General features: G+C 39.7%; 2 protein-coding genes across 2 annotated transcripts; one reads left to right on the top strand and one right to left on the bottom strand.

The window, feature by feature from the left end:
- LOC135732041 (inactive phospholipase D5) lies at positions 1-8666 on the bottom strand. The gene is made up of 8 exons (XM_065249944.2): positions 8566-8666; positions 7444-7552; positions 6418-6545; positions 4790-4987; positions 3840-3976; positions 2810-2978; positions 446-506; positions 1-321 (listed from the first exon to the last, which is right to left on the bottom strand). Exons 2-8 carry the CDS (start codon positions 7526-7528, stop codon positions 62-64), a joined length of 1038 nt encoding a protein of 345 aa, XP_065106016.1. The 5' UTR covers positions 7529-7552; positions 8566-8666; the 3' UTR covers positions 1-61.
- Positions 8667-13234: 4568 nt separating this feature from the next.
- Positions 13235-19656, top strand: LOC141281311 (uncharacterized). Its single transcript, XM_073812835.1, has 2 exons — positions 13235-13383; positions 13550-19656. Exon 2 carries the CDS (start codon positions 13756-13758, stop codon positions 19654-19656), a length of 5901 nt encoding a protein of 1966 aa, XP_073668936.1. The 5' UTR covers positions 13235-13383; positions 13550-13755.
- The last annotated feature ends 1590 nt before the right edge of the window (positions 19657-21246 follow it).

The raw sequence follows: 21246 nt of genomic DNA, 5'->3' as shown, positions 1-21246 counted from the left end.
GTAACAGCAATCTCTTGATAAAATAATAAGTGATGACAAAAAATATGGCAAGTGATAGGATTTATGTGTCATTTCCAAGCAATGGAGTTTTGGAGAAGAGTTGTGTCTGTGTTGTGTCTGTGTCGTCTTTTACTCTAGTTGCGCTGCATTCTGGGATGTTGTCTGGTTGAAGAGTTTTACTGTACTGAGAATTCCAATCTCGTTCAAACACAGCTTTCATCTTCTCCACTACAGAGGAGTTCTTCTCGTTCACCTGCTGACTTATCACCATACCAACACCAGCGTTGAAGAAAAACTCATTGCCCACCCAGTTAAAATTCCCTGTGAACCCAAAAACAAGATTAAAAAGAATTATTAAGAAGGCTTTATTTTCTGCATATCATTTCATATTGCATAAAACTGCAGTTGTGACATAAAAATAATCCGACATGTCTGATTTACTCACCTAGATACACAGAGTTATCTGTCACCATGTATTTGTTGTGATTGATTCCTCTGAAGAACTTCTACAGCAGGGAACAAGATATTGTAAACAATACAAATCATTACAGCTTTCATTCAATTTTGAGTGTCAGTTAGAAAAATGTCCCAGCAGAATCATAAATAATGTGAACACTTTTTAATAATCTCATAATTTATACTGTATGTCACAGACTAACATACAGTATGAGAACAATGCCATAACAGAATCTATACACAAATGTTGGTCCCCACTAGAGAGCCAGCAAACTTCTGTGTAAAATAGGAGCTCGTGTTCAGCAAGGAACACACTTGAAAATCTGCAGATATGACACACTGGGCAATGATTCAGCATCCGTCCCAGCCACCATAAAGCCAAACTGAAGATTTACGTCTTTTTAATGTGTCTGTGGACAACATCTAGACACAGGTTGCATGCTAATGCAGCTAATGTAAATCCAGGAATTATGTTGAATTCTTCCTTATTTGTAAGTCGTTTTAGAAAAAAATTATTCTATAACCCCAAATCAGGAAAAGTTGGGACACTGTAGAAATTTTGAGTAAAAAGGAATGGAATAATTTACTAATCTCATAAACTTAAATTTTATTTACAATATAATATAGATAACATATCAAATGTAGAAAGTGAGACATTTTGAAATGTAATGCCAAATATTGGCTCATTTAGGATTTCATGAGAGCTACACATTCCAAAAAAAGTTGGGACAGGTAGCAATAAGAGGTCAGAAAAGTTAAATGTGCATATAAAGGAACAGTTGAAGGAGGACCAATGTTTAGGAATAGGAATGTTGTCCCATTCTTGTCTAATACAGACTTCTAGTTGCTCAACTGTCTTAGGTCTTCTCTGTCGCATCTTCCTCTTTATGATGCGCCGAATGTTTTCTGTGGGTGACAGATCTGGACTGCAGGCTGGCCATTTCAGTACTCAGATCCTTCTTCTATGCAGTCTTGATGTTGTAATTGATGCACTATGTGGTCTGGCATTGTCATGTTGGAAAATGCAAGGTCTTCCCTGAAAGAGATGACGTCTGAATGGGATCATATGTATCTAGAACTTGGATAAACCTTTCAGCATTGATGGTGCCTTTCCAGATGTGTAAGCTGCCCATGCCACACACACTCATGCAACCCCAAACCATCAGAGATGCAGGCTTCTGAAAAGAGCGCTAATAACAACTTGGGTTGTCATTGTCCTCTTTAGTCTGGATGAAATGGCGTCCCAGTTTCCCAAAAAGACCTTCAAATTTTGATTCGTTGGACCACAGAACAGTTTTTCACTTTGCCAAAGTCCATTTTAAATGAGCCTTGCCAAGGGAAAATGCATGTGCTTCTGGATCATGTTTAGATATGGCTTCTTGTTTGACCTATAGAGTTTTAGCTGGCAACAGCGAATGACACGGTGGATTGTGTTCACTGACAATGTGTTCTGGAAGTATTCCAGAGCCCATGTTATGATTTCCATTACAGTAGCATTCCTGTATGTGATGCAGCGCCATCTAAGAGCCCGAAGATCACGAGCATCCGGTATGGTTTTCCAGCCTTGACCCTTACGCACAGAGATTGTTCCAGATTCTCTGAATCTTTAGATGATATTATGCACTGTAGCTGATGATAACTTCAATCTCATTGCAATTTTTCTCTGAGAAACTCAGAAAACTATTTTTCGCCGCAGCATTGGGGGAATTGGTGATTCTTTGCCCATCTTGACCTCTGACAGACACTGCCACTCTGAGAGGCTCTTTTATACCCAATCATGTTGCCAATTGACCTAATAAGTAGCAAATTAGTCCTTAAGCTGGTCCTTATATGTACATTTAAATTTTCTGGCCTCTTATTGCTACCTGTCCCAACTTTTTTTGGAATGTGTTGCTCTCATGAAATCCAAAATGAGCCAATATTTGACGTGACATTTCAAAATATCTCACTTTTTAGCATTTTATATGTTATTTATATTTTTATTGTAAATAAAATATAAGTTTATGAGATTAGTAAATTATTCCATTCCTTTTTTACTCATAATTTCTACAGTGTCCCAACTTTTTCTGATATGGGGTTGTAAATGAATAAACGTAAATAGGAACACGTTTGTGCTACTTTTGGTCGTTTCTGATTATCCATCTTACAGAAGAACTTGTGTTATACAGGAAGCAGCATTCAGTGAGCAGTCTGAAACATCATTCTTTTTAAGGACAATAGATAATAGTTCAAAAATCAAAATGATCTTGACCAAATGATCAAAACTCTTATATGTGCACAGGGCAAGTAAAATACTTTGCATATGAAGTGTAAATCTTTAATGATTGAATTAGTTGGATGGATGTACACTTACCGCCTCTAGCGAACAATTCATCGATTCCATGCACAGAGTTTTCAGAGACAATACAAAGTTAAAGGACAGAGGGTCTGTCTGCTCCCAGCAGCTCAGTAACAAGCGCACTTTGATGTGTGTTTTCAGGATCAAGGCTTCCCGAAGCATGTTGTCAATTCGTGACCAGTACCTGTTGGATAACACAGTAAAAAAGACCTGTTGGATTATATGAATATACTCTAAATACTTCTGATTGCTCTCTCCACCTTATTCATAACGTAAATGAGGACGCAACCATCTTTGAGATCACTTTCGACCGCTTCTGTCCTGAATACTGTGAGGGGGCGGTCTGTCGAGACGGTGGGCGAGTCTCTCTGCTGTCATTTAAACGTGAGCTGGAGTAATGATGAGTTTATATGGACGTGAACTAATATTATGTCAGAGTCCGCTGCTTGTGTTGTAAGTTTAAATGCTGCACAGTGTTTTGTACGTGTATATGTTAAAGCGTTCTCTGAATTTTCAGCGCAATTGATGAAATAAGATCATCAACTTTCACACGCTTGCAAAATAAGACTGCGGAGATCAGGCGCTTTAGCTTTATCAAAGAAAAGACGTAAAATATTGTGTTTAGTACCTCAGATTAGATAAATGGGCGGAGAGAAGGCAGTCACGTGTGGCTGTTTGAACACATTCAACCACATGTGTGTTTACACAACAAAAGCAATCCGATCGAAAGGGTTTTCGATTACCTCTGAATGTGGTTGAAAGTGGACGAGCTCAAAATGTTTTGAGCACCGTTTACACCTGGCATTAACGTCGTCCACTTATGATCCGATCGAGGAAAACTCATGTTAATGCCAAGTGTAAACAGCCTCTAAGCAATCAAGCATACAATCTAATCTGCATTCGCAAAGGAGATAAATGGAAAACCGCTACTGGTCACTTGGTGTACTGCTTGATGCCTTATAACTAAGATAATTTACTTGTTAATCTACTGTAATATAATAACTGTAGTATGCTGTTCACAAATTCATAGTTTAATAGGACTCACATGGGTTGACCGCTGTTAAGTACTGGTAAATAGTTGGTTACAGAGATGTAGATGAATGTATTGGCATCTTGAATTACTCTGTAAATGGCTTCAATGTCCTTCATGCGGTCTTTAGGGCAGAAAACATCCGGAGAACTCTACCACAACACAAAGATCAAAATAATAAATCATCTATTAATGTTTTAATATGCAGTAAACTGTACAAAATTATCCTGTGAAGTAGTGTGTATAGGTTTGGGGAATTTGGAGGCCAAGTCAACACCTTGATTTCATTGTTGTGTTCCTCAAACCATTCCTGAACCATATTTGTTTTGTGGCGGGGTGCATTATCCTGCTGACAGAGGCCATTGCCATCAGGGAATACCGTTTCAATGATATGCGTAGGTACAGGGTTCCCACACCTTGGTTAACTTCAAAACTTTCAAGGACTTTCCAGGTACAATACCATCAAGTCCAAGCACTTAATTTAGGGACATATTTCAAGTGACAGCAATGTTACATTGTGTTACCTTGTAGATAAATTACTAGACAACCATCCTTTATGTATTAGTTATGCATTAAAGCCAATAAGGCTCTCACTTTGGGCAGATGAAACCGAGGTTTGGGCTTCTGAATGCCAGAAAGAGAGGAATGGAAGTAGCAGAGAAAGGCAGAGTTAAGGCAGTGCCATTCTCAAACCCCTTTGCTAAATCCATTTGTGAGCCGCCCTATACTTGAATCCTCCTTCTGGGCAACAGCAGGACACCAGCTATTTGGTGCACAAAGTCTATTGCCCTCCTCAAAAAGCAATAGCTGGGAGCGGAGCATACAAAGCAGCAGCCTCTCGCAATGCTTGCGGTTACACTGGTGCCAAGCCCAAGGTTCTGAAGTCACCACCAAAAACATGAGACCATAACTCTTATTAACCAAAAGGTATCTCATTAATGTTTTATCATGAAAATTGTACTCACAGAAATGTAGGCTTTTGCTTCAATGTCATTAAGATATAGTTGAAGACTCTTGTCTTTGTTATATAATGCAGTCAGTTTCTTGGACCATATAGATGGCACAAACTCTTTATATTGCAGTTGCCAGTAGAGGCTGAATATCTTGTTCAGGTCCATTGCCAGACAGCTGCAGTCATAAATGATTATTCCAAACTCCTTCATCTGCAAAAATAAAAAAACATACACATCTCATTTCTTATCTTAAAAAGAACATGCACGATTTTACAATTTTAAAATAAATCATGACATGTGATTGTCAAATGTAGTTAGCTGAGTGCTTTCAAAGCCTTTCTAGGTGGCATGCTAATAAAACATTTTCAAGCAACTCTACATTGGTAAACAATATTGGAGAAGGCAGTTCCCTAAAAATGCCCAGGCATCCTTTTGGACTGTAGGCCACCAGGCAATCTTCAGGACGGTGAGGTGGTGGGACTGTTGGCAGGAGGAAAACCAGGGTTGGGAGGCTGTTGTTAAAGGAGAGTCAAGAAGCAAGTGTAGCCATTTTTTAACAACCAAGGCTCTACAAAGTTGTTCCAGGGCAGCGGAGACAAGAAGATGGATAACAAAACTTAACTGTTATCATGTGGACAGTTCTAAGAAAACTGTGTTCCTGTAGCTCAGTGGTAGAGCATTGTATTAGCAAAGCAAATGGATTTTTGGGCTCAATCCCAGGGAACACACTTACTGATAAAGTGTAAACCTTGTAATGCACTGAAAAAATATTGAAACTAGATGAGCTTATGTTGGCTTAAGAAAGCCTAGTCTGAAAGAAAGAGATGGGTAGTTTGATGATAGACAGATAGATAGATAAATAGACAGACAGACTGGTGGGTAGGTAGGACGTTAGGTAGGTAAAGAAAGGTTTTTCTGAGGGTTTTCCTGTCGGCGCCGGTGTGCGTACACTTATAGAAAACAATGTGTTCGATTTTTTTAGAACGGCGCGGCGCTGAACTGCGCGTCCGGTGTGTGACCCCCTTAAGTCTATGGGACTTTTTTGGGACGTTTGATCAGACGGTAAGTCCGATCCCTTAGAAAGATATAGCAACCAATTTCAGTTCAGAACGAAGGTCTGTGCAAATTTTGGTGGCTGTAGCTTAAAAGCTCTGGGAGGAGTTATTGTTTGAAAATTTAGTCTCAGATGAAAAAGAAGACAAATAATAAAAAGTTGAAGTCAAAAAAGTTCTCAAGCCACATAGTAAGTTTACTTTTTACTTAAACACCTAATTCAAGAAAAAATTTAGAAAACATTTCTTACCCCATTGGCAGAATTTTTATGCTTTTTTATATTTTTTGTCTAAACACTAAACTTATTTTCTTAGGTCATTTTGCTCATCAAGAAAATGCTTCCTGATGTAACAATGTTTAGATATTTGTACTGAAAACAAGACAAAAATACTAAGTAAGAAAATCATTTTTTTGCAGTGTTTAGAAACTGAAAACTGAGTTTCCCACCTCAGGTTAAATGACATCATAGTTAAAGTAGGTTGAACCTCCTTATTTGAAATGGGCCCTTGGGCTACAATTGTCACACTATTACTGTTAATATATATATTCAATAAAGACAAATGTATGAATCATGAGTTTTTCTGTACCGTTGAAAATGATCTCCAGTCCATGCCAGCACTTCCCATGTATATGTGCTTTCTGTCCACTACCCAAAAAGAAGAGTTGAGCTGACCTTTATTGAGGGCCTTCATGTTCAGGTAATGCACATCTGCACCTGGAGGAATGTACAGGACAGTTAATGTTAGTGATTATATCAACTAAAAAGCACTAAAAAGCAATTGTCAAAATATACTAGTTAAAAATATAAAAATTTAGGAGTAAAATAATGTTTAAAATGATTCATCTTCCCAAACCAGACAAGCCGAGTACATTAAGATTTTACTATCCAATACAACTTAGCAACTTTAGGGAAATCCTTGATATCTAGGGATCAGTTGCCTCAAAAACCTTTAGCAGAGGCCATCAGATGCCAGAAATATCTGCATTACATTATTAATTTTAAATAAAAAAAGATTTTTAATACACTCTATTTTCAGCCAATCATACATTTAACTACAGTCGAATGATGCATAGAAATATTAAGAAGTCGTTCAATCTTGAAAAAGCTTAGGTACTATTGACCTAACAAAAGGAACCCAGGACTACAACCTTGAGTGAATACTCATCTCCTATGGTGCTTCAGAACATCCAATGACCATAACCCCAACCAGAACAGCCTAAAACCTTGATATGGTTTTTGACAACCACCTGCAGGTTTGCATTATACAATATCAGGAAAATCAGGTCTTAACCAATTGAGCACAACTCCTTGTCCAGGCCCTGGTCATTTCTAAACTGTACTTTTGCAATGCTCTTCCCTCTGATCTTCCTGCAAAGGCAATCAAACCACTCTAAATCATTTAAAATGCAGCAGCTTGACGGGTTTCTAAAAATATATGCATTTAATCTTCATTGCCCAGTAATGTCTTTCTGAGTGTTTCTATACCTAAGCCTTTCTGATCTTGGGTCCAGACCCGGAGAGCTCTATAAGAGCAATATGTGAGTTCAAATCCAGAGTTCAAACATTGTAATTAAAGAAATTACAACGAATAAATATGCTACTATATACTAACCATGCTGCATGAGAACCTTGAGCTCTGAGGAATTAGAAGGTCCACTGACCACCCTTAAATTGACTGACTGAGACCTGAGAAGCATCAGTCGATGAAATAAAATCTCACCCTGAGGATCACAGAAGAAATATTTTATATTATTTCTAATTATATTGGGACAAATCTTGCTCTCTTTAAAATATTCTCTCTATAAATTATTCTGTTTTACATGCAGATATAATTTTATGGATGAAAGGAATAGTTAAAATGTGAATATTATTAGAGAACATGAAGAGATGAAAAACACTATTTTCTGTTACAGACTTTCACATACCATCTTAAGGTTATAAAAACATAAAAAAATTCAATCCATAATTTGATTTTCAAAGATTTATTATAACAACTGATTATTTTTTGTTTTTTAAATGCAATAAATCTATTGAATCAATATATAAATGTACATTCATCTTTTCCATGTTATATTCATTTAGTTGACTAGTGGTATACACTGATAAAAAATAAACATTAATGGCTGTAAAATGTTTTGGTCCTGCTCCATTTTTGTTGGCTTTGAGTAAAATAATGGAATGTTTTTCATAAGATCCCCTGGGGTCAATGTGTTAACATGACAGAAACTTGACGCTGTCGGGAGAACAAGCAACAGCCGGCATTTTTCTTCTCGCATTAATTATTAGATTTTGATGGCTTACATTTCTTTCCCATCACAGAAAACTATCATCAATGCCATCAAAAGTATTTATTTTTTTGTTTGTTTGTTGATCACGAAGCTAGGGATTCCGTGTGTATTCAACATGCCGCCATTGTTTGTTTACAATATGTGGAATGGTGCGCTGTGATTTGTTGAGCGGATTTATTGCATTCTGCAGAGAAGGAGCAGTGGCGTTTATCGCGTTTTGGGAAAAAAAGGGATAAAAGATGACAGAATAACACGGCGGATATATAACACAGTAAGAATGTACTTTTTAATACTAATCTGATACAATACTGATTTTAGCGGTAACACTTTTTTTTAAATGGCGTTAATCATGTTTTGGAACCAAACTCTTCATATGTTATATATGAATATATACATTTATATATCTTCATATATATATATATATATTTAATTGCAGTAAATGTTACCTGCTTGTCTTGAGGAAGTTGAAACGCATTCTTGGTAGAGTATAGATCCCAAACTGGTGATACAATCTCAACCAGTCGATGTGCTTTGTCTAAAAGGTCATGAAGTCCAGCGGTCAGTGGAATGGTGCCTTTATACGGAACGGTAACAACATCTGGAATATTCTCCACAAGGACAAATCTGTAATTGCAATAGAATCTACATTAATGTAAATATGGAAAATAAATATTTCTGAACATTGTTGATGATGATCATTGTAAAGTTTTATGCCAACACACCAAAGCATTGTTGGATATAGCCTGAGATAATTTTTTGCATCTTATTTGTCATATGAAGTGTAACAAAGGGCAGTCTGGCAGGGAAGAAAAGAGGATCCAGATGCAGTTTTGGGTTTACAAATGGTGGCACTGACAAACAAACATTTATCAAAAACAAATGTGATAAACCAACATGATATCACAAAGTTCTGTGGGATCAGGTTGGATAAACAGAACACTACAGGGATTGACACCCTCATAAGTGACAGAGCACTTCCAGATGTTCCTAACCAGATGAAACCAGTCCTGATTTTTCGTCAGGTAGAAAATAGTGAAAATGTATTTTAAACAGGGTGGTTATATTGTCAAAAGTTGAGCTACAAAACAGGTTAGCTGTTTATGAATTTCGGTGATGACACGAAAAATATTTGGAACGAATTAGGAACATATATATTTGTTTCTGACACGATTTTCTCTTTTGTGATTTAATATTATGGTTGGTGTTCACGTTCAAATGATAAAAGAGAGATTCCTGAAACTAATGATATAAGAATCATCAGGTTTTCTGTACCTAAAGTAAATACAGAGATGACCAAAGTCAAAGTAAGCAGGTATATCTGTGCAAAATAATAAAGCGTAGTGTCTTTAAAATCATTGTTTTTCTTATAATAAATTAACGTTTAAGGAATTGTATATAAAGCTTAATTTTTACAATTTACAATAACAAAATATGTCATTTGTCGTTTTTTTTTGGTCATGACTACTTTGATGTGCTAAATCTCTTACTCTCAGGGTAATATATATTGCCCTTATGTTCATAAGCCAGTGAGATAGCATCCACTATCCATCGGCTCAGAGTCTGCTTGGTTGCCGGTAAACCTTTTCTTGGTGAACCAAACCACACAAACAACTGCTTGGACTTCCTCCACTGAGCAGCCCTGTGCATATGTGTCCAGTGCTCACACGGGGGGAGGACAAAGGGCCTGCAAAACAATGGGACTCGGCACAGTGTAGGTTAACGCTCAAACTGATTTTGCCAAGTGAGAGATGTCCTCAGGGCAACATATTGCAGAGCCTTTGGTTAACTGAGACAGTTTCGGAGCACTTGCGCTTTTCTCCCATTGTTACCTCATTTGTAAGTCACTTAAGATAAATGAATCTGCTAAATGACTATTATTGACTACAGAAACATGACTAATGAAACATGACTGCCCTCTACTGGTCATGTCTTCCTTGTGTCAGAGTGTCACTCGTTGTCCCACATCACACTGTGTGAAGGATCGCATTGAGGCGCATTTCTAATCACCATATCTGTGAAAAAAGATCTGAAGATAGATGCATTGTCAAAGTGTTTTGTGTGGGGTGATGGGCTGGGAAAACCAGGATTAAGAACGCCTCCTAACAACATCATTGAAAAAGACAGACGACACACAGCGACGCACAGTGAGGCTTTGTGCAAATCTTACTGACCAGTTCATCACAGATATTTGCAAGGATATCATAAAAATTCTCTGTAGACGGCTCTGAGCTAGTTAATGGTCGATGTTCTTTTACAGTAAGATCATTTTCTGAAGTAGCATATGTTCTTTCATTAACGTGTTAAGAAACTGTGTTTTTGGGCATAAAAGTAAAGCTGCACAGACTTTGCTTAGGGCAAAGAAAATAAACAGAATTCACAAGAGAGTGGTGATAGTTTAGTGGTTAAGGATGTGGACTGTTTAAGGCTGTGCATTTTCATAGTCAACAAGACATTGTCTTTGTCTTTAATTAAAAGTGGCTTTTGATTAGAAATGTCAAGCAGTCTTTTCTAATACTGCTGCTAAATCATGTTGATCTGATCATGGGTAGTCAGAGCACAAGCTCTTATAAAGCCATTTTACACAAACCCTGCCAAGCATTTAGTTAGACACTTAACAACTTTAGATCAATACACTTTTCAAATACTGCTATTGCCAACCATATAATTTAGCATTTAAGACTAAAGTGCTTTAAGTTCCAATGAAGAATTTATATGCGTGTTAACACTTTATTACCATTGTAGATAGCATGGCTGTAGCCAGCCAAGTAGTGGGGGTTCTTTTTTCAACAAGTCAACGCTTTTAAAGTTTTCCTCTCATTATTTATTTTAATGATTATTATTATTATAAATATGTTGCATGCAAGAATTACAGAAGTGGTGCTTTTAACAAGATTAGGGCTTCAGTATAGTATGAGTTAGATAATTTTTATTTTGAGGGGATTAATTATTGCAAGGCTCAATGCAACGGTCACTTGCCCCACCACAAAAAAGCACTATATAAAACAGGCCTGATTAGGCTGTTGTTTTAATTGTGTTTGACCCATGTAACCATAATATGGTTATGACTATTTCTGAAAGGGGTATATCACACAATAATGTGCTGCATACAAATACCTAATTTTGTCTGTTACAAGTGTCCCAATGTAATGTGAGCTAGGATTACTACCAGTGTGTGAGCCTGCATACACAATATACTGATCACAACTTGGGGAGCTAGGGAGCGGATTGAGACACAGCCTCTGTAACAGGGTAACTTGTTTCTCTTATGATGAACTTGGCCAACTTGGTCTAACTTGCGGATCATGTCTACAATGGCCAAACAGTACTTTTGACATTAGGGGTTCGACCTTGGGAGATTGATCACTCTGATACTATCTGAAAATGGTCAGTGAATGATGAATGAACATTGGCGAATGAAATTTGCATACCGTGACTCCACCCAGGAGATCCGGGTATATAAGGAGGTTGGTATGCATCATTCATTCAGATTTAGGCTGAGGAGCCGAGATAGGAACGGCTGATTAGCGGTCAGTAAGTGTTGTGGCAGGAGGAACACAATCTCGTTCCCTCCATTAGGGAACGGTGAATGCATGCGAAAATTTCCACAGACACGGTGTTAAAAACCTTTAGTTGGGGGAACCCTATAAGCAAATGTATGGGGAGGCAGACAATGTTAGTAAGCTTCCAGCACACAAGAGAAGTCAGCTGTACCAGAGACTTCTACTACGGTCATGAAACCTCCTACAGGGGGAGAGCAGCTTCTGCAACCTTGAGACAGGGACAGACTGAAGGGGAGGACTCTGCACTGAAATGCCCACCCCTTGAAAGCAGATGTCACCAGGTGACGATTTGGGAGGGCGGAACCAAAAGTAAGGTAGATGGGTTCCGCCTGGACGACTGATTCCGAACACCGGAATTTCCGGGGTTTCCCCGAACACCAAATAAAGCCAGATTATGCACAGGTGAAGGCGATTAATACAGCGATTACTGATATGTCAACTAGGAGGGAAGGCAGAGTACAAAAGGACCTTTGAAGACATCAAACGGTGTGCTTTGTGTGTGCTCTGTTGCTGCTGTGCAGAGAGCGAAGAGAATATTGGGCGATTTCACTTGTGAGTGGGCTGAACACAAGGTCATTGTATGCATTGGTGCATGGGCATATTGAAAACGAAGTGTGAGTAACAGTCAATGTATACTTACGAAATATTCAGAAGAAGAGTTACTTGGTGTGTATTGTGAGTGTGTTGAAGGTTACCGGCCCCACTGCGGAGGGAAACGTGGGCGAGCCGTAAGGGTAACCAGGAGCATACAGGGGTTTGCTGATTATATTTACGTGCCAACATTGTCTCTCTGTGGCAAGGACAACGCCCAACCAGCCTCACGAGGGGTCTGAGTCCAGCCGGCCAAGTCTTTAACTCACGTGAAGTGTGTGCAGAGTGCTGTAGGTGAGTTGTGAATTATATTGTATGTTTACACTAAAGCGTGCTGTGTATGCTGTGCTTATAGTGACCGAAGCCGCCCTGGCCCAGTGCAGATCGTGAGTAGTCAACAGCACGTTGAGGCCTGAACCACACGAGAGGAGGCAACTAAAACTTTGATCCCCTGTGTGCAAGTAAAAGCCTGCGCCAACCCAGAAAGCAGGCAGTGGTGAAGCTCAGCGGTATATCAGCGTGAGTAGCGATTAAAGTGCACCGTACGGACCGAGGGTCATTGTTGTGAATAGATCTGCTTAGAAGAACTATCTGTGTGTGCGGAGCCTTGTCGAGAGTTCGCCCCAGCTTAAAGGAATAGTCTACTCATTTTCAATATTAAAATATGTTATTACCTTAACTAAGAACTGTTGAATCATCCCTCTGTCATCTGTGTGTGTGCACGTAAGCGCTGGAGCGCGCTGCGACGCTACGATAGCATTTAGCTAAGCCCCATTCATTCAATGGTACCATTTAGAGATAAAGTTAGAAGTGACCAAACACATCAACGTTTTTCCTATTTAAGACAAGTAGTTATACGAGCAGGTTTGGTGGTACAAAATAAAACATAGCGCTTTTCTAAGCGGATTTAAAAGAGTAACTGTTCTGGATCATTCATTAATGAAATTAATATTTGCTAATTGATTCCAATACTATTATATAGTAGCTTTCTTTAAAAAATACAGTTACTGATGGACAGTTAAATTCAGTTAATTGCATCAATCAAATTTAGAACAACACAGAAGGAGCTTGAAGCAGCATTGATTTTGTGATCCTCTGTAGAAAGCATTGTCTGTAAGTTTGTGATTAATTTTTATTCAGTTTGTTAAATTTACTATTTATAAAGCGAAGTAGTGTGGAATTTCAGCTATTTTAGAACTATATTCAATGAATTCATGTTAGTGTTATGTTTTTGGAGATAACTAAGTAGTTGTATTGTATTTACATCTCCTTTCTGTAGTTTCACTCTGTTTTTCGACATATTCATCGTGGTGTGGAATAAAGCAACATTCTCCCACAAGCGTATGTGTTGGAAAGAGTTTATCTGTCTGTCTAACTTTGGGAAGAGTGACGCCATTGTGAGGGCAGAACAGTGAAAAGACATACTCAACAGTGATTACAACAACAGTCAATGAACTTCCTTCTTCTCAAACAATCTACAGTAAAATGCTATCAAAGGAAAACATAAGCCTTGCAACCAGGTCAGTGTGTTCACATTCACACAATTCATCAAGATCAACACATTCAAGAAGATCAGCAGCCAGTCTTGTAGCAATAGAGGCTCGAGCTAAAGCTGAAGCTGCCCGAGCGAGAGCAGCATATTCCCAAAGAGAGATTGAAATTAAAGTAAAGAAAGCTCAACTACAGGTAGAAGAGACACGCTTAGAGGCTACATTAGAAGCACTCCAGCAAGAGAAAGAGGCAGAAGCTGCCTTAGCTGAAGCTACAGCATATGAAGCCATTGATGGAGCCGACATAGAAAAGTCATCTGAAAATGAATGTAAACAAAAGAGCTCAAATTTCTACGCACTTAAGCGGACTGATGAATATGTTCAGGATCAAAATGCTTACAAAAATAGGCATCATCAAGCTTCAATACATACACCACTACTTCAGTCGGCTGACAGAGAACAACAGCAAAATGCTCTTCCATCTTACAGGCAGTCTACTCAATATTCTCAAGAAACACCTCAGCATGTCAAATTACACAGTGAGCCACTCTTTCAGTCACATAACACACATGACAGTATTCGACCTATCAGAGTACCTGAAAAAGAAGAAAATATTCAAGATACAATAACTCATTACACTCAGCCATCGAATGTCTGTACCTCAAACAGGAATTACTCACCTGATGTGGGAAATGAGCCACATGCTGCAAAACCTGAAAACTCAGAGATATTAAATTTAGCCAAGTTCTTAGCACGCAGAGACCTGCTCACTGCTGGACTCATAAAGTTTGATGACAAACCAGAGAATTACTTGGCATGGAAATCAACATTCTCAAATGCAATAGAAGACCTTAACTTAAAACCTTCTGAAGAGCTCGACTTGCTGACTAAGTGGCTTGGTCCAGAATCAGCCGAACACGCTCGCCGAATAAGATCAGTTCATATTAACTATCCTGCCGTCGGGCTCAGTAGAATTTGGGAAAGACTGGAGCAGTGCTACGGCTCTGCAGAAGCTATAGAGTCAGCACTCCTAAATAAAGTTGACTGCTTTCCTAGAATCTCTAATAGGGACCCACAGTGTCTCAGGGAACTAGCAGATTTACTGTCAGAGATTGAATCTGCCAAAATGGATGGATACTTACCTGGTTTGTCTTACCTGGACACTGCACGAGGCATTGCCCCTATACTTGAGAAGCTGCCATTTGCCCTCCAGGAGAAGTGGATGCGACAAGGCTCTAGATATAAGCAAGAACACAATGTGAGCTTTCCTCCCTTCTCATTTTTCTCCACCTTCATCAGAAATGAGGCTCATATGAGAAATGACCCCAGTTTTAAATTCAATCTGCCAAACACAATGCAACCCACAGGACAGAAGTTTTCCTCCAGAGAAAAAAGACTACCTGTTGCTGTGCACAAGACTGAAGTAGAGCATGGAATTCCTACAGTAAAATCTAAGCTGGTTGGAGAAGACTTCAGCAAACAGTGTCCAATTCATAAAAAACCACACCCGCTCCACAAATGCAGAGGCTTTAGAGAAAAACCCATAGATGAGCGCAAAGCCTTTTTAAGGGAACACGCTATATGTTTCCGCTGCTGCTCTTCAACATCTCACCAAGCCAGGAATTGTACCTCAACCATTCAGTGTTCAGAATGTGACAGTGAAAGACACATAGCAGCCCTTCATCCTGGTCCAGCGCCCTGGTCTAAAAATGAAATGGTCAGACCTGTGATACACCATGGCGGGGAGGATGATGAAAAAACCATAACAACTGTCGCCACATCCAGCTGCACAAAGGTCTGTGGTAATGGTTTCAGAGGAAGATCATGCTCCAAGATCTGCCTAGTTAATATATATTGTAAAGATCAGCCTCAAATAAAGTTGAAAACCTATGCTATTCTAGACGACCAGAGTAACAAGTCTTTAGCAAAATCCACCTTCTTCGACAAATTTCATGTCATTGACCATGCATCTCCTTACACACTGAAGACATGTACAGGTACATCAGAAATCTTAGGACGCAGAGCAAAGGGTTTCATTATAGAATCAATCAATGACAGTGCCAGTTTTACACTTCCCACACTTATTGAGTGTAATGAACTACCCGACAACAGAGCTGAAATCCCTACTCCTGATGCTGCTTGGAACCATGCTCACCTGAAATCAGTAGCTGATAAGATACCTCCACTTGACCCTGAAGCTGAGATCCTTCTTCTTCTTGGAAGAGACATCATTGAAGTGCACAAAGTATTGGAACAGTGCAATGGTCCTCGACATGCTCCTTTTGCTCAGAAGTTAGCTTTGGGATGGGTAATAATAGGAGATGTCTGTCTGGATGGTGCCCACAAACCATGCAAAGTTAATACTTTCAAAACAAGCATTTTCATGAATGGACGCCCAAGCCAAATGGAACCCTGTGAAAACAATATTCAAATCAAAGATAAGTTTTGTCATTACAATGAACATCTGACTTCACTGGCACCATCTTTGAAACTACAATTTGCAACAACACACAAAAAGAGCAATACAACAGATATCTTCCAGTCCACAAAAGATGATGACAAACTAGCTCCATCAATGGAAGATCTCGCCTTTCTGAAGATTATGCAAAAAGAAGTATATCAAGATGAATCAAACAGCTGGGTTGCTCCACTTCCTTTTCGCAGCCCACGTCAAAGACTTCCTAATAACAGACAACAAGCAAGTAACCGGCTCCAATCACTCACACGTACGCTGAAAAAACACCCACGCATGAAGGACCATTTTCTGGAGTTCATGACTAAGATGTTTGAAAACAGGCATGCAGAACCTGCACCACCTCTTTCCAAAAATGAAGAGTGCTGGTACCTTCCAATCTTTGGGGTCTATCACCCACAAAAACCAGATCAAATTAGGGTTGTCTTTGATTCCAGTGCTCAATATCATGGAGTATCTTTGAATAGTGTCCTCCTTACTGGGCCCAACATGAATAACAGCCTGCTTGGAGTGTTGCTGCGCTTCAGAAAAGAAAAGGTTGCCATAACAGCTGACATCCAGCAAATGTTTCATTGCTTTGTAGTCAAAGAAGACCACCGCAACTTCTTACGTTTCCTCTGGTACCGTAATAATGACCTAGAAAATGAAGTTGTGGAATTCAGAATGCGAGTGCATGTCTTCGGCAACAGTCCCTCACCAGCTGTGGCCATGTATGGGCTCAAGAAAGCTGCCTTGGAAGGGGAGAAGGAACATGGTTCAGATGTAAAACAGTTCATTGAGAGGAACTTTTATGTCGATGATGCTCTGGTATCCCTACCTACCGAACAGGAAGCCATCACACTCCTTAGAAATGCCCAAACCATACTGGCAGCTTCAAATCTTCGCCTACACAAGATAGCCTCAAACAAAATTGAAGTAATGAGAGCATTCCCTCCGGACGATTTAGCAGAGAACCTGAAGGACTTAAACCTTGCTGTTGACCTTCCTCATATGCAGAGAAGCTTAGGGGTCAGCTGGGATGTTTCAAAAGACAACTTCACCTTTCAGGTGCCAGATGATGAGAAACCTTACACAAGACGTGGAATCTTGTCTACAGTGAACAGTCTGTTTGATCCATTTGGATTTGCAGCACCTGTAATCATTAAAGGTAGATCTTTACTCAGGGAGCTCACCATGGAGACATGTGACTGGGATGCTCCTCTGTCAGACAACATGTTCAACGAATGGAAAACATGGAGAAATTCATTGAAAGAACTGGAGAAAATGACAATCTCCAGAGCATACACCCCCACAACTCTCAGTAATGCACAGAAAAAGGAAATGTGCATTTTCAGTGATGCCTCTATAACTGCTATCGCTGCTGTTGCTTATTTAAAGACCACTGATTCAGATGGCAAAATAAATGTTGGGTTTATTTATGGAAAAGCCAAGCTCACTCCTCGTCCTGGACTTACAATTCCAAGGCTAGAGTTATGTGCAGCGGTATTTGCAGTAGAGATAGCTAAAACTGTCACAGATGAGATTGATGTCAAATTTGATGCAGTCACTTTCTACTCAGACAGTAAAGTTGTCCTTGGATACATTCACAATGAATCCAGAAGATTTTACGTGTATGTGAACAATCGAGTACAGCGTATAAGGAGATCCACCTCTCCTGAGCAGTGGAAATATGTCCCTACTAACCACAACCCTGCTGATCATGCTTCAAGATCAGTCTCAGCTGAAAACCTAATAAACAGCACATGGCTGACAGGACCAGCATTCTTGTACAAGTCACTTGAACATGAAGCAACAACTTCAACTACAATAGGCTTAGTTGATCCTGAATCCGATGCTGAGATTCGACCCGAGGTCAGTGTTTGTGCTACTGAAGTCGTCTTTCATAAACTAAACACTTCATACTTTGAGAAGTTCTCAGACTGGCAACGTCTTATAAATACTATTTCAAGGCTAAAACACATCACCCACTCCTTTAGCAATGACAACAAATCAAAGGAATGCAGAGGATGGCACATTTGTCATAAGCCACATTCAGTAGAAGATCTGCAAAGTGCTAAGGATCTCATAATACGCAGCCTGCAACAGGAGACTTTTCAGGATGAACTAAGGTGCCTTGAGAGAAAAACACATGTTTCTAAAAACAGTCCTCTCTTCAATCTGTGCCCATACATTGATGAGTCGGGCCTACTTAGGATTGGAGGCCGCTTATCCCAATCAGCCTTTGAGAAAAATGAAGTCAACCCTTTAATCTTACCTGGTCGCAGTCACGTCACAACCTTACTCATTCGACATTATCACTCTCAGGTTCAACATCAAGGACGCCATTTCACAGAAGGTGCCTTAAGAGCTGCAGGTCTGTGGATTATTGGTGGAAAAAGAAGAATTAGTAGCATTATCCATCATTGTGTCACCTGTCGAAAACTGAGAGGAGAGATAGAAACACAAAAAATGTCTGACTTACCTGTGGACCGCCTCAGTACTGATCCTCCATTCTCTTATGTCGGATTGGATGTATTTGGACCATGGAAAATCACATCACGACGAACCAGAGGAGGTCTCGCTAACAGCAAACGCTGGGCAGTACTCTTCACATGCATGAGCACAAGAGCTATACATATTGAGGTGATTGAATCACTAGACACTTCAAGCTTCATAAATGCTCTACGAAGATTCTTCTCCATTCGCGGACCAGCTAAACAGATTAGATCTGACTGTGGAACAAACTTTGTTGGGGCAAGTAAAGAACTGAAATTCAGTACAGACACAAATAACAAAGAAATACAGAATTTCCTAAGTCACAACGGCTGCACTTGGAGTTTCAACCCACCACACTCATCACACATGGGAGGCAGCTGGGAACGCATGATAGGCATCACCAGGCGGATCCTTGATGCTATGTTACTGAATATTAGTCAAGTAAAATTCACCCATGAAGTCCTCATCACATTCATGGCAGAGGTTTCAGCTATTGTAAATGCTCGTCCATTAATACCAGTATCAACGGATCCAAACAATCCACTCATCCTATCCCCAGCAACACTTCTCACACAAAAGACTGGCACACTTCCACCTCCAAATGGCAACTTCAATGAAAAAGACCTCCACGTTTGCCAGTGGAGACAAGTTCAAAGTTTAGCCAACACCTTTTGGCATCGATGGAGAAGGGAATATTTAAGCACTCTTCAAAATAGGAGAAAGTGGCAAAGAGAAGAACGTAACCTTCAACATGGAGACATAGTCCTCCTCAAGGAAGGTCAAGTTAAAAGAAATGACTGGCCCATGGGCATTATACAAAAGAGTTTCCCAAGTAACGATGGAAGAGTCAGGAAGGTTGAAGTTAAGACAATAAAAGATGGAATACCAAAGGTCTACTTACGTCCCATCTCCGACACAATCATTCTCCTGCCATCAAAGATGGAATAAGAGGTGTCGTGTTCAATGATGACATCCTACAGATGCCAGGCGGGGAGTGTTCTGGATCATTCATTAATGAAATTAATATTTGCTAATTGATTCCAATACTATTATATAGTAGCTTTCTTTAAAAAATACAGTTACTGATGGACAGTTAAATTCAGTTAATTGCATCAATCAAATTTAGAACAACACAGAAGGAGCTTGAAGCAGCATTGATTTTGTGATCCTCTGTAGAAAGCATTGTCTGTAAGTTTGTGATTAATTTTTATTCAGTTTGTTAAATTTACTATTTATAAAGCGAAGTAGTGTGGAATTTCAGCTATTTTAGAACTATATTCAATGAATTCATGTTAGTGTTATGTTTTTGGAGATAACTAAGTAGTTGTATTGTATTTACATCTCCTTTCTGTAGTTTCACTCTGTTTTTCGACATATTCATCGTGGTGTGGAATAAAGCAACATTCTCCCACAAGCGTATGTGTTGGAAAGAGTTTATCTGTCTGTCTAACTTTGGGAAGAGTGACGCCATTGTGAGGGCAGAACAGTAACTATATTTTATGGCGTAATAGCACTTTTGGGAGTACTTCGACTCGGCGCAGTAACACCCTCCCTCTCCCATTATGAGAGTGAGAAGGGGAGCGGACTTTTCAGGCGAGTCGAAGTACTCCCAAAAGTGCTATTACGCCATACAATATAGTTCCTCTTTTAAATCCGCTTAGAAAAGCGCTATGTTTTATTTTGTACCACCAAACTTGCTCGTATAACTACTCGTCTTAAATAGGAAAAACGTTGATGTGTTTGGTCACTTCTAACTTTATCTCTAAATGGTACCATTGAATGAATGGGGCTAAGCTAAATGCTATCGTAGCGTTGCAGCGCGCTCCAGCGCTTACGTGCACACACACAGATGACAGAGGGATGATTCAACAGTTCTTAGTTAAGGTAATAACATATTTTAATATTGAAAATGAGTAGACTATTCCTTTAAGACTCCTGTCATCAAAAAGGAGGGGGAGCCTGGGAAGCGTTCGGCTCCGCGTCACCTGACCCACCAGTCCCCACGACACCTAAGAAGCCTAAGCAGACAGGTGAAGGTATATTTTGTACAGCCGTCGTGGTGAAAGCCCACTGCCTGGAGGAGCGTTGGAAAAGCCCAAGTCTTGTGAGTAACTTACCTTTGTGGTGTGTAATCTACCTTTGCTTACAGTGATACCTCGAAGAGGAACGAACAGTCTAAATAGTGTGAACCACTTACCTTTGCTCCAGTGAATGCCCCGAAGTGAATGAAAAGCCCAAGTCTTGTGAGTAACTTGCCTTTGTGGTGTGTAACCTACCTTTGCTTACAGCGACACCTCGAAAAGGAACGAACAGTCACAATAGCGTGAACCACTTACCTTGCTCCAGTGAACATCCTGAAGTGAACGAAAGGCCCACGTCTTGTGAGTAACTTACCCTTGTGGTGTGTAACCTACCTGTGCTTACAGCAACACTCGGAAGAGCCGATGACAGGTTCCAGTCTGAGAGGACATTTACCTTTGGGCACTAACTCGCCTCTGTGGAACGTGGAAGACCTCCCAAGTGCCCAGCAAAGTCCCA

Source organism: Paramisgurnus dabryanus, chromosome 20, assembly GCF_030506205.2.
Source record: "Paramisgurnus dabryanus chromosome 20, PD_genome_1.1, whole genome shotgun sequence".
NCBI lineage: Eukaryota > Metazoa > Chordata > Actinopteri > Cypriniformes > Cobitidae > Paramisgurnus > Paramisgurnus dabryanus.
The sequence above is the reverse complement of the archived record's forward strand: the minus strand, read 5'-3'. Positions and strand labels throughout refer to the sequence as shown.

What these genes read in the sequence shown, in the direction of transcription:
- LOC135732041 (XM_065249944.2), bottom strand. Translation starts at nt 7,528, where the DNA reads ATGCTTCTCAGGTCTCAGTCAGTCAATTTAAGGGTGGTCAGTGGACCT. An exon ending in CAAGGTTCTCATGCAGCATG is followed by an intron (nt 6,546 to 7,443) that starts GTTAGTATATAG and finishes ACATTCCTCCAG; the next exon opens with GTGCAGATGTGCATTACCTG. An exon ending in AAGCAAAAGCCTACATTTCT is followed by an intron (nt 3,977 to 4,789) that starts GTGAGTACAATT and finishes GTGTTGTGGTAG; the next exon opens with AGTTCTCCGGATGTTTTCTG.
- LOC141281311 (XM_073812835.1), top strand. Translation starts at nt 13,756, where the DNA reads ATGCTATCAAAGGAAAACATAAGCCTTGCAACCAGGTCAGTGTGTTCA.